This window comes from Coptis chinensis, chromosome 4, assembly GCF_015680905.1.
Source record: "Coptis chinensis isolate HL-2020 chromosome 4, ASM1568090v1, whole genome shotgun sequence".
In the NCBI taxonomy this organism is placed as follows: Eukaryota; Viridiplantae; Streptophyta; class Magnoliopsida; order Ranunculales; family Ranunculaceae; genus Coptis; species Coptis chinensis.
In genome coordinates, this window is record NC_141459.1 from 55641893 (window position 1) to 55655368 (window position 13476).

At 35.9% G+C, this 13476-nt stretch overlaps 1 protein-coding gene across 1 annotated transcript; it reads left to right on the top strand.

Moving 5' to 3' along the window:
* The first annotated feature begins 4027 nt into the window (after nucleotides 1-4027).
* Nucleotides 4028-4576, top strand: LOC147504074 (uncharacterized). Its single transcript, XM_086605056.1, has one exon. The coding sequence runs from the start codon at nucleotides 4028-4030 to the stop codon at nucleotides 4574-4576; it is 549 nt and encodes a 182-aa protein (XP_086461182.1).
* Nucleotides 4577-13476: the final 8900 nt, after the last annotated feature.

Genomic DNA, 13476 nt, shown 5'->3' on the forward strand with positions numbered 1-13476 from the left:
GTTTTTGGTAAACCTTGTCACTTGCCTGTTAAATTGGAATACCGTGCCCTATGGGCTATTAAAAGTCTTAATTTCAATATTAATGCCGCTGGTGTCAAGCGCAAATTACAATTAAATGAGCTTGAAGTAATATGTAGCGATTCTTACAATTTAGCGAAGGATTATAAAGCTAACATGAAACGTATTCATGATAAACATATTTTGAGTAAAGAGTTTGATCTTGGTCAAAATGTTTTGCTATATAACTCATGTTTGCATATTTTTCTTGGTAAATTAAAAACATGTTGGTCCAGACCTTTTATAGTTACTGTGTCACTCTTCATGGGGCAATCACTTTGGTAAATCCCAAAGACAACAATACCTTTCAAGTAAATGGCCAATGTTTAAAATATTTCCACGAATTATGTTCCCTCGCTGTAGAAGAAACCCTTCTATAAGACCCTGTTTATGAGGATTGACCCTCTATGCTTGGTGTACTTCCTATCCATATTCTATATTTTGGGAATACTCCATTAAGGTAACTGACAAGTTGAGAAAGGAAGAGTTGGGTTTGTTGTTCATCTTAGATCCTTTTGTTTTGAGGAATGGTGTACGTGATGGTTGAAAACTCTCTCTCTAAACTCTTCTAAACCTTCTTATGGTGGAAAACACTAGCTAAAGGGATGGGGTTTAAAACATGAAAATGAAAAAAAGGATTAAAACAAGGGATACTTTGTAGAGAATAAAACTTGATAGAAACTTTGATTGAAGAGAACTTGTAGAGAATGAAAACTTGATTGAAAGGAACTTAATTGAACTTGAAATAAGAACTTAAAGTAAGAACTTGAAGACAACAATGGAAATTACGAATAAAGCAATTAAAATAAAATAAAAAGACTTGAAATTAAATTTAGGTTACACTACTCCTAACAAACCAAATGGTTTGGACCCTAAAATATTGGATAACTAATTCTCTACATCTCTTTGGTTTATATAGGACACCATTTACAATTATGCCCTTCTTTCTAGAAACAACCTTGTGGGCTTTTGACCTAAGCCCATGAACTAGAATTCTTGATTTTGGCTTTAGGTCCCTGAGTCCATAGCATCCAGTCTTGAGTCCTTTGAGTCTTTGACTTTGACAGTTGACTTGAGTTTTGACTTTGACTTTTGACCTTGACTTTCTAGCACTTTTGCTCCTAAGCTGGAATCTTCCCAAGCAGCGTAAATAGCCATCCTTTTTGTGCTAAAATGCACGTATTAGGAATATGCGTCCTAAATGTCTTGTATCCTGCAAACGGTAGCAAAAGCTATAAGTTGTCTATTCATTAAGTATAAGTAGGGCATATTTGAAGCATTGTAAATGTAATAAAACACATATTTGGGGGCTGATCAATTACCCCCAAACAACATTTTGCTTGTCCTCAAGCAAAAGATGAGAGAGAAAAAACTAAGAGCACAAATGTGTGATTTATTATACTAGTCTCGTTTTGCGGAGTGCAATTACATTGACCATATGCAACAAAGTCTTAAACCACTAAGACTTCCCTAGTGGACGGGTTTAAGTCTTGTGAGAGTTTTCTAGAGAAGGTATTCACAAACTTCCTCTATTTAGTACAAAGAGTTTTGTTTCATTATTTATTCTCAGAGGTTTATACATCTAATTAGCGGGGGAATAAAGAAAAGATCATTTGAACTTAGAATAATAAATACACAGTAGTTTAATCATCTAAAGATAAACGTGCAAAACATAAGCGGTGACATGCAAAAGGAGCATCGTTTACAAAAATTTTTGGAAAGTGTCCTTAAGTTGGGTCCTCACTGGGGTGTGTTGCAATCACAACTCTCTGATAGATTCACTAAAGTTTCATTTTCTCAAGGGTAGAGGGCACTTATATTCCTCAAATACTCGAATGGCGTCCAAAGAAACTGGGGTCGATTGATCACAATATCCACTTACTATCACATCATTCTATTCCTAGTTGAGCTAGAGATCTTTTATTAGGAATTATGGGGCTAAGGTAGTGGTTTAGAAATAAAGGGAAGGGAAAACAAACTCTGATAAGTTGAGAAATTGGGTATTCAGGATATTTGTAACTAAAGAAGAACCTTGTTTTAATTTGTTTTTTGCTTCCGGAATTGTGATTCATTCTTTTAGCCCATTGGCTTTGTGACTCCATAGGATTTTGAATTTTGGGAGTTCTAACTTTGCTTTTGTTTCTTTTGAAATCAACTCCTTTTGATTTTGAACTTTTAGGAGATTTCGATATTTGAATCTTTTCTTTCTTTTTCATTCTTTTAAAGTTTCTAACTATTCTATTTTTATACAAGGCTTTCTCTTCTCTTTTTATTGTTAATCCAATTCTCAACTCGTCAGCTGGGTAAGCTTTTTATTGTGTGTAGTAACGGTTTAGGGATTGATGGCATAGAAATAAAAAGGCTTTTAAAATTTGGTGAAGGCTCAAAGGGGCTGGGGTAACTAGAGGAAAAATTATCTTTTTAGGTTTTTAACGTTTATTTGGCTATATCGATCCAAAAAGGGCCTAAATTTTCTTCTAGGATATGGCGTGTGGACGTGTTATCTTTCTATCGAACATCTTTGTGTCATCACTCAATAATCATTCAGATAAGGCTTTTGGCAAAATTCTCACAGGATATGGAACTTAGCTGTTCTAACCTTGGTCTCAGAAACTCACTGCTATATATAATCAAATGCTGATGCATGCCATTCATGAAAAGATGCAGAAACTATTGTATGTATATTAGTCTGAGTTTAAAGAACGAATCTTTACTTTATTGCTATAATGAGACTTCTAAACCTTTTATTCATCATAGAAAAAGGAAAACAAGACTTTTGGTACTAAACAGAAAAAATATTTTTGGTCTTTTCGAAATATTTTAAGAAAGAAAGAAATATAGAAATATACTAAATCTCTCTAATATAAGGAATGCTATATAATAAATGTCTAGTTTTCACAGAATGTTACTATACCACCCCGAAACAGAAATATGCTTTTTCTTCAAAGTATGAAGAAAAGGAAAGAGATTATCATAGGAACATGAGCAAAAACGGCATTAACCTGTACTCTGTTCTTCGTTATGAAAATATACCACCCCCAAACAAGTTTGAAGCATGGTTTGATAGATATAGAACAAGATGTACATGGGTTAACTATATTAGGGATTTACATAATTAATATACTATGAAATACTTTAACATGCATGCAGAATTATACTTAGAAGTAAAAAGATGGGAAATGCATGTATGTAAACAACTATCTATATGAAATGTGTGTGTGTGTGTGTGTTTTGAACATGTTGTTTTTCTCAATCTAAATGTATCTCTAACCATATAGAGGGTTTATACAAGAGAATAAAATCATAAATGGAGAATGGTCGTTCCAACAGCATATAAGGCCCCATCTAAGAGAGATTATCGAATTGATTGAAGATGAAGTGGAAATCATGGGTGGATATGATAAAATAGTCTAGAATGCATCGATCAATGGTGAATACAACATGAAAGATACTTATGACAGCTTGAGGGGTATAAAGCAATCTGTACAGTGGAGAAGATTGGTCTGGTACACGAACAAAATCCCAAGACACTCGTTCATCAGCTGGATGGCACTGAGTGGAGGGTTAAAAATAATGAAGAAGATGAAGGAATGGAAAGTGATAGCAACTGATTTGTGCGTGCTTTGTTAGAGGGATACAGAAACAGAGGAGCATCTCTTCCATTTGTGCAATTTCTCTCGAGTAGTTTGGAGTATTTTGCTAGGGAAGATGGGGTATACAAGACATATGCCTTTGACTTGGGAAGAAGAGATACAGTGGGTAGGAATAGTTACGAAAGGAAAGGGGTATGAGCAAGACGCGATGAGATTGGTGTGGAATGGGTTCAATTACTGGGTCTGGAAAACAAGAAACGAGCGAATTTTTGAGAACAAAAAGAAAAATGCTCCTCAAGTTTCCCAATCAAGTCTAGGAGATGTACGAATCAAGTTGGTCACAATGAATATTACAATGGCACCATGACCAGAGGAACATGCAGGTCAAAATTCGCCAAAAACAAAAAAAGCTTTGCACATGGGAGAGGGCAGAGGAAGGAACTTCTATTCTTAACACTGATGGCACTCTACAAGGCATCACTGGGGGATGGGCAGCAGCTATCAGGAATGAAAGAGGTGAAGTTGTTGCGGCAAGTCGAGGCAAATCCAACAAGCACAGTATAGAGCTTATTAAGTTACAAGCTGTTGAGAACAGAATGAGTATGGCTCTAAGACATGGCATAAAGAGGATCAGAGCGCAAACATATTCAAAGAATGTAATCTCTTTCCTAACAAAGAAATTACAACAACCATGGCAAGCAGAGAAGATGATTCGAAGCATTGGAAGGATGAAGACAGAGTTTGAGGTTTTTAGTATTATCCATGTCTTTCGTGAAGCTAACAAACTAGCTGATGCTTTAGCTAGTAATATACCGGCTGTTAGCTACATAGAGTTAGTCCCTAGCTCATTTTCAAAAGATGTAAAGAAAATTATTTTTGATGATGCAAGTGGCAAACAATATGTGAGAGAATGTAACAAGCTATGATATTATTTTATTTAATGAAAAGGGGTAGGGGACCTCTATAAAAACTTCGCTTTCCAACCAAAATAAAAAATTAAATAAAAAAAAAAATAAAATCATACGTCTATCTAGTATCATTTTGGTTACTCTGGGGCGTAAGATTTTAATTTTTTTATATCCTCAAGTTTTTGAAAAACTATGTAGAGATGTTTTAAAGATAACTCGTACAAAAGCTGTGATTTCTAATACTAAGTTTGAAAACAAAACAAGTGATCTTAAATTAGGCAACTTTTGTGTTGGCTCTTTATTGAACCCAATCCAGTCAGACTATGACTTTAGTTATGTGTGTTGCGGGATTTACTGCATAGAACATAGTGGGATGGTTTATTTGATTGGACACTAGTGGATGGTGGAACTAGGTCTTTTTGGTGGATTTTGGTAGTTCTGGTTAAAATGGGGTGGAACCAATGCTCTGTTCTGATTGTTGTAGGTATGATGTCCTTGTCTGAATGTATTTTTTGGTTTGACGAACCCTGGAGGTGGTTGGGTTTGTGGCTTTGGGTGTTGCCTCTATGGTGCATTTGGTATATTGAATGAACATACTTCTTATGGTGGAAGTGATGGTATGATGGTGAGCAAAGGCCAATTGGTATCTGGTTTAAGATGGGACATAAAGTGCATGGTGATATGCACGACCCTTAATAACACATAACTAATCCTCAAACTGCCCTTAGAAGAATGGAGATTGTGTACTTCTAAGGGTTGGTCTATGTGGAATCCATTGCCTATTTTTTTTTTTTTTTTTGGAAAAATCACATAACTATTGATGTATTGAGAACCTTCTATTATAAGCGCGGTGAAAACAACAATTTTATTAAAGAAAGAAAGAAACATTTGTTTTTGGCATTTTGGTTTTTATGTTTCTAAATTACTATGACAGGAAAATATAAACTATAAAACTACTAATAAAAATCACTATGACGAAACTGATCCTCCCAATAGAAAATGCTTGAATTTAAGTAATTCTAATTGCGAACCATCCCATGGTTTGGCCTCCCTAGATCTTCCACCTCTTGTTTGGCAAGTAGGCAAATCTAGTGAAGAGGACTAGCTCTATTCCTAGATAATCTAGCCTCTCCTCACCTAATATCTAGTTAGCCATATTTTGTAGCTATTCCAACCAGAGAGAAAGACGAAGCTTGAAACAATTAGAAATCACCCATAGAAGTAAAAAGCTTTCAAAATCAAGGGCTCCAGTTGCTAACCTTCCCATGGTTTGACATGTCTATGGAAGATGAGACATGCTAAACAACCATGAGAGACAACCGTAAGGCACCTTCACTCAATCCCCATCGCCCTCTGCTTTGTTTCACATCTCTTCTTTATAGAGGAAAGACTACTCAGCGTCAAAGGTGAGATTGAATGAAAAATGCTTATGTGAAAATAGAAAATAGGGAAATGAAAATAAAGACAGGAATTGTAAATGACAATAATATAAAAACTATTCTAAAAAGAGTGTAAAATAAAGAAAAAGAAAATTGTATACTTGCTCCATAGGGGTACACTACTCAAACTACTAGTAAAAGTGCTAACAAGGAATATGAAAGTATACTTGGACTCAAGGCTCCGGCACTTACAACCACATACTCCAAGTGGAGTGGTCCGGTTACCTTTGTGATGCACTCCCATGGAAAGCATCGAGAAAAATGATGTGTCTTTTATAGTCAAGACAATATGTGGGGTTATTTTAAGTCAGATTCCCAAGACTATGAATATGAGATGGATGATATGATGTTAACTATATACTAATAGCCTAAACAGTTGGGGATATTTATAGAAAAACATATACAAGCATTTACCCCCAAACAGAATGAAATGATGCATTTGGAGTGTAAGATGCAGAATGATAAAAGAAAGCTTTTGTAAACTATCATGGAATTTATACAATAACCCATCATTGAATTGTGTAAGAGAGTGTGAGTGTGGTATTAGTTGTTCTCCATTAGGCTTAGATGATACGAGATATGGCAAACTGGGTTTTTCAACCACTTGAATAAATGGATCATCGTATGCTATCAAGAACTCATATTCCACCTTAGATTATATTTCCTTTTTTTATGGCATTTTAATCAATACGGGGCTCTTCTCAACTGGAATCATAGTCTCGGGAGTTTGTATGTTTGGCAAAGTCTTTTTACTGGGAAGATTTAGACAATTATGAAGGATTTCAAAGGTAATTGGCTTAAGTGCGACCTTGAGGTTTCTTTGAAATGGTTTAGTGGTGCAGTCCTCAGAATCTGGTGGATTTTTTTATGAATGGAGGTTAAATTTCGAGAGGTGTTAACTCGTGGAAATGATGGTCTAGTGGTGGTTCTGCATATGATCTCGAGGACTCAGGGAAGTCTTCATCTAGTTTTGTCGTTTCAACAAATTTTTGGTTCATATCAGTAGTATTAAGGATGTCACAAATTTGTTCCATCGATAAGTCTTTAACGACCAAACTAAAATTAGACCCACTTTCCACCACAAAATTTATATCCTCTTCTCCAAGCACTTTATTTTCTTTGTCCTCTTTATCTAGAACTTCATAATTTTCCTCAATGTCATCGTCTAAGTTTGTCGAGTTACTCTCCAACACAGGTTCTAGAGTTTGTTTTGTTGAAGTGTTCTCATGCATATAGTTATCATCATAGAATATGTAATTCACACGATAGTCAGGTGGATGGTGATGTGGTTTTAATTGGTCATAAATATCAGGATGGGCTTTAGCAATTGACTCTATTATAGAAAACCTTGTTCCTATTTTTGGTTGGGTTCTGGACTGGTGGGAAGAATATTAGTCTCAGAGGTGGTATCGATTAAAATAGATTGGAGAGAACAGAAGGCTTTTGCCATTTGTTGTATTTGAATTGTTTGCTCAACTATTGCTTGGTAAAGTTGGTCTGTGATAGATGGTGGAGTGGGATATAAATTAAATATGGATGATGATGTGAATGGTAATCGACTATTAGTGAACCCATATTCTGACTGACCGGGTGGATATAAGAATGATGGATGACTATTTGTGGTGGAACTCCATGAATTGTCTGCATGATTAGAAAACTCTGGGGTGTATTGGGTACTATGGAAATTTTAAAATTAAGGTTCGTAATCATAAGAATATTTTATATGAGGCTCGAACTCGGTCATTGAGATGCCCAATGATATGGACTACCACAATAAGAACAAGGTTTTGGGTTTGCATTGTAATTCCATGATGGTTGCGATGCATATTGATAAGACATGAATGCTCAAACAAGAATGATGCACAATCTGTAGAAATTCATTTGTGACTTTGAAGTTTTTGAAAAGTTTGCATGCAATGTCTGTAGATTAGAAACTATGACCTGTTTGAATATAACAGTGTGCACGAAACTGGGTTTGGGAACTACACATGTCAAGGGAGAAGACCGCTACTTCACTAGATGGTGTGCCACCAAGAATCTCACCCACGGTATTTCTGAGGGAGGGGAGTGAGGAAGGTGGTTGGTCAACTGGAATTTGGTAGTTTACTACTCTCTTTGTTCGTGCTAGATGTTTGTCTTGATGGACGTGACTAATTTGGCTCTGTTTGATTGATTTTAAATTTTTATTTTGGTCTATGTAACAAATATTTCACACAACGTCCGTTCTAAAGTGGGTCTTAATCCCACTTTTTGTTCTTTTAGGGCTCGGGTTTAGCCTTAGCGTTAATGTAAAGATGAGACTGAAATGTAAATCACACAATCATCCAAGCATGTTTAGTAACACACAAGTATCCTCTTACACTTTGTAGCGAGGAGGTTTAGAAATTATCGCCCAAGGTGTGCGTACATGACCCTTAGGGTGAAGGTGACATTGTGGGGTTGACGAAGTGTTTGGTGTCTTCCATGTCAACCCACCATTCGAGCTTTTCCTTACAATTACAAGTTTAATCTAACTAAGACCCACAAGTTAGGTAGAAATGTTGGCAAAGCCAATAAATTACAATTGATTGCCTTCGTGGGCTTAAACTATGAAAGCGGTAAACACAAAAATTAACTACGTTTAACTTAATTAACTATTCCCTAATTAAACAAAATACGTAAAAATTTGGAAAGTGTTCGTCAAAGATTGGAACTTCAACCCCCAAGTTGGGTTGTGATGTTCGCGCGCGCGTGGTACTACTCTTTCGTGCCACGCACATCTAACCGATCCAAGTTGGTTAAATCTCCAACTCTTGGTAAGTAAACTTAAACAAAAAGGCTAAACTTCCAAAGCTTAAACTATTTTGTATTTAACCTAATTAATTTTTTTTTGTATTTTGACTTAACTATATGATATCATCTTAATTTAATCATGCATAAACAATAATTAATAAAAACTACAACCTAAACATGCTACTAAATTAATTTTAATATTTAACCTTGCTGATGGATTACTAATTAATTTTAATTAATAAAAACTTTTAATTTTTAAATTGCTTTTTTAATTGATTTTTTTTGTTTTTGAAAACTCAAAAACTTGTAAATCTATTTACCTTTTATCTACTAACATTTAAATTAAAAGACTATGGTAAATTAAAGTGGACTTACATATGAAGATTCCTAGCCAACATAATCTTCATCTAACAAAACTGAGGGTGGCATGGGAAAATGAGGTGCAGTCGGGTGTCATTTGCAGGCGTAGGGAAATGGTTCACGGGTGCGTGTTGTACGCGGACACGGGGAAACAGTTCGTGGGTACGTTTCGTGCACGGGCGCGCATGTGATAGGCACAACGCAAGTTCTTTTTCTCCGTTTGCACTCTGTTTTCTACAACAAGTTCCGGTGATTCGTTTTGTGCCACTGTCAGGCTCCGTTTGCATAGAAATATACTGGAAAGATACGAAAATGAAACGTCACTAGCAAAATTTAGAAAAAAAAAAATAAAAAATTTGAAATGAAGATTGAGAAGAAGGGTTTCAATGAGTGTTGTTTTTCTCCATCTTCCTCTTCCCATATGAATCCATGACGGTGGCGCCATTTGAAGAGTATTTAATAGTGGTCGAAATGGTTGTGTTGTTTATTATAGATTCTTGTTTGGAGGATGGTTTTGATGGATGAAACACTAAACTTTGTAACTCTTCTCTCCTATTCTCTTATGGTTAATTGGAATTACTCTCAATCTTAACTATTGGTTGACTTGTAGATCAAGGGATGAAAAGATGTAATGAACTAGTATTGAAAAAATGTTATGGAAACTTGTATTGAAATGATTAAGAACTTGGTTTACATTAAAGCTTGAAGAATATGAAAATAGAAAATATGTAAATAACAATTTAATTTAAAAACATTTAATCTACTCCTAATGACCAAAGATTAGCTCTAGGGTTCTACTCCTAACAAACCAAATGGTTTGGACCCTAAAACATTGGATAACTAATTCTCTATATCTATTTGGTTTATAGGACACCATTTATAATTATGCCCTTCTTTCTAGAAACAACCTTGTGGGCTTTTGACTTAAGCCCACGAAATAGAATTCTTGATTTTGGCTTTAGGTCCCTGAGTCCATAGCGTTCAGCCTTGAGTCCTTGAGTCTTTGACTTTGACAGTTGACTTGACTTTTGACTTTGACTTTTGACCTTGACTTTCTGAAACTTTTGCTCCAAGCTGGCATAAATAGCCATCCTTTTTGTGCTAAAATGCACGTATTAGGAATATGCGTCTTAAATGGCATGTATCCTGCAAACGATAGCAAAAGCTATAAGTTGTTTGTTCATTAAGCATAAGAAGGGCATATTTAAATCATTGTAAAGGTAATAAAATGCACATTTGGGGGCTGATCAGTAATCGGACCCTCCTTTCGAAGTGTGTGGTTGTAAGTGCTGGATCTTTAGTCCACGTTCATGTAATTCATGCATTCCTTTCTTGCACTTTTTCTGGTTTCTTTTGAGTAGTGTTTCTCTATGGAGTGATTTACACTTTTATTTGTTTTGTTGTTTTATGCTTTTCATTTTCACAAAAAAATTAAAAATATAAAACTCATAAATATTAGATAGATTAGAAAGTCTAGGGTATCAGACTTTAAAAGACATTCTTTTTCACCACAACAAAAATGTTTACATCCTATTCCAAAATTTTGTTTGGGGGTGGGTAATCACCCCACCTTGTTCTTTCAATTTCCTATATTTGTTTATGCTACCCTTTAATCGTATAGATTCGTGTGACACATTCTAGTCTTCTAGATTTTTCTTTCGCACATAACTTATGCAATTTACGCATTTCGAGGAGATCTTACATCATTTCATATGTCACCCACGGTTAGATTTGAGTTTTTCCTAGATTATTGATAACATTCTTCATGCTGATCATTTTCATAGCTCATTCGCAAAAATCAGACTGCTAACGAATCAAGTATCTTAGTTTTAAGTTTTACAAAGCAGCAAAACATGATGGGTATTTCAAAAAAGATTTGGGCTTGGGCCAAAATTCATTTTTCCACCCAACCCATGATATTTACAACCCACCAACCATCCCATTTAACCTTGCACACTAGCCCATTCACTTTATCTTCTCAAACAGAATTCGATCTGACCTAAATCGAGACCAGAATGCACTACACCTAACCAAACCTAAATCAAGGCGCGCCACTCGCCTTCATCAAAACAGACCTTACCAATTTTTTTACAGCACCTTCCTATCATCATTCCCTACTTATACCCCTACCCGTATTCCAAATCCAACCTACCCATGGCCAGACCAGCAAAAATCATGCCGAAATTTGTATTTAACGCCGACTAATTCCAACCATTTTATGGTACCGAGATGCATGCTAGAGGGTAGGATAGAATGTGGTACTCTACTGAGGAGTACTACCATGAGGATTTGGTGTTGTGATTTTATCGGAATAAAAGGATGCTCTCTTCAGGGAGGATGTTTGTGGATTTGGACGGCATTCAAATGGATGTGACGCATGATTTGCTCGTAACCATCAATGGGATACAGGCAAAACAGGTCACCCTGACCTTATAGAGATCCCAATTTGACGGTGTGCATCAGTTGATGCTAGAGATGCTACTCGAGGGGTCGTTACAACAATCGTTCTCACTGTGCCAGGCAACAGTCACTGAAGATTAACCAGCTAGCTATGATGTAGTGGCTAGGCAAGAACCTCTGTAGCACTTCAAAGTCGAGTGACATCAGCTTGTCATTCTTGCACGTCCTTTGGGTTTTGCAGAACAAGAGGTATGGTTTTTGCCTCATTGATTTTCTGCATGAAGTGCTTATGGTTGTAGGCCTGACCACTGCACCCCTACCTGTTTTAGTTACTAAGATTATGTTATCTTGGGGTTGTGTGCCTGAGTCACAGCTTCACTCAAATGCAAAGGCGTATAGTGACTGTGTTCAAAGTCATTGGAAACTGCTTGAGGAGAGGGCTAATGGTATAGATCAGGATCAGGATGAGGATGAGGATGAATATCATGTTTATTTTGCTGAGAATGCTATTAATCATGCTTTTTCTGATTTTTCACATTTTTCACTACTCCATAGCGAGATGTGTATGCTTTATGATCATCAGTGAACCCTATCTACCCTCTGTGAATCCATACGTAGTGATGATTGGGGTTCCATTCGCCATCACCATAGCTTATAGCGAACAACCCGACAACCGACACATGCTTAATACTATAGAGAATATAGAAGAGGCACATGTAGCTTTTCAAGCCGAGGTCTTGAGACGTTTGCCCCAGCCAGGAGGGTCGCCTTCTTCTTCTGACTCTAGACATGAGCATCGTCGTCCTTCTGATGGTTCTGGACCATTTTCTTCTCAGGGATAACTTATTTCCTTTTGATTTGTTGTATGCAATTGATTTAGATTTATTTTTGTTTTGTAATAACTATTTAATTTCCATACTTGTTTTAATTTCAGTACTTTAGTTTAATTATTTGTATATTGCATTTTCTTTAGTTAAGTAATTAGTATTTATTTGTTTATGTGATTACTCATCTATGCACGTATCGTTAAATTTAATGCATGATTAATCACATATTCTTTACCATATAGTTTTTCTGTTGAAATTCAGCATGTTTAGGTAATTTAATTGATCTATATCATGAACCCCCCCTCTCAAATTGTTTGGGGATGGTATATAATTTAGCACAATGTATGTGTACGTATGGAATTGCATGTCTTAATCACATTTTTATAAGTTTTGGGCAAAAATATAAGAACCCTTGGGCCTTGTTGAAATCAATTGGGATTCATAATGTAATTAGGAACCCTAAATTTTGTAGAATGTCAAAATTTCAGGGAATTTCAGAAGCTAATCATATATACAAATTCCAAAAAACTAAAATAGAATTCATGTGTAGGAAATTATTCTAAAAATATGTTTTTTCACATCTTTTTATTTAGCAACCATCTGGCCTTAGACTTAGCAACCAAACACTATAAAAACAATATCTAAGCATGCTCTTCCATAACTCAAATCCCTAAACACATCGCTGCATCTCATAGCGCGCACACGCCTAACACAAGAACAAATGGAGCGTGCACCGCCCTCGTATAAAGTTGGTATCAACATTCCTACTCGCGCCATGCGCCTTCCAAAGATATATCTCAGGAGTGCGCGCGCCCTCACCGAAAGCTTCCAGGATCGGATTTCCAAGTTCTTCTTCTAACACTTCTAGTACTTAAGTTCATTACTTGTTTACTATGTCTACTCCAAAAATTATACCGGAACATTCTTTTGAGGACCTATTTCTTAATGATAAGTATGGTGCATACTTTGATGATTTGGTAATGGAGCACAAATGGGAAATCCTACTGGGAAGACCTGATCAAACTTATTCTCCTACCCTTACTAAATATTTTTATGAGCATATTGAATTTTTTACATGCTCCCATGGAGAACAAGCTCTCAGAGTGATGTTAGATGACGA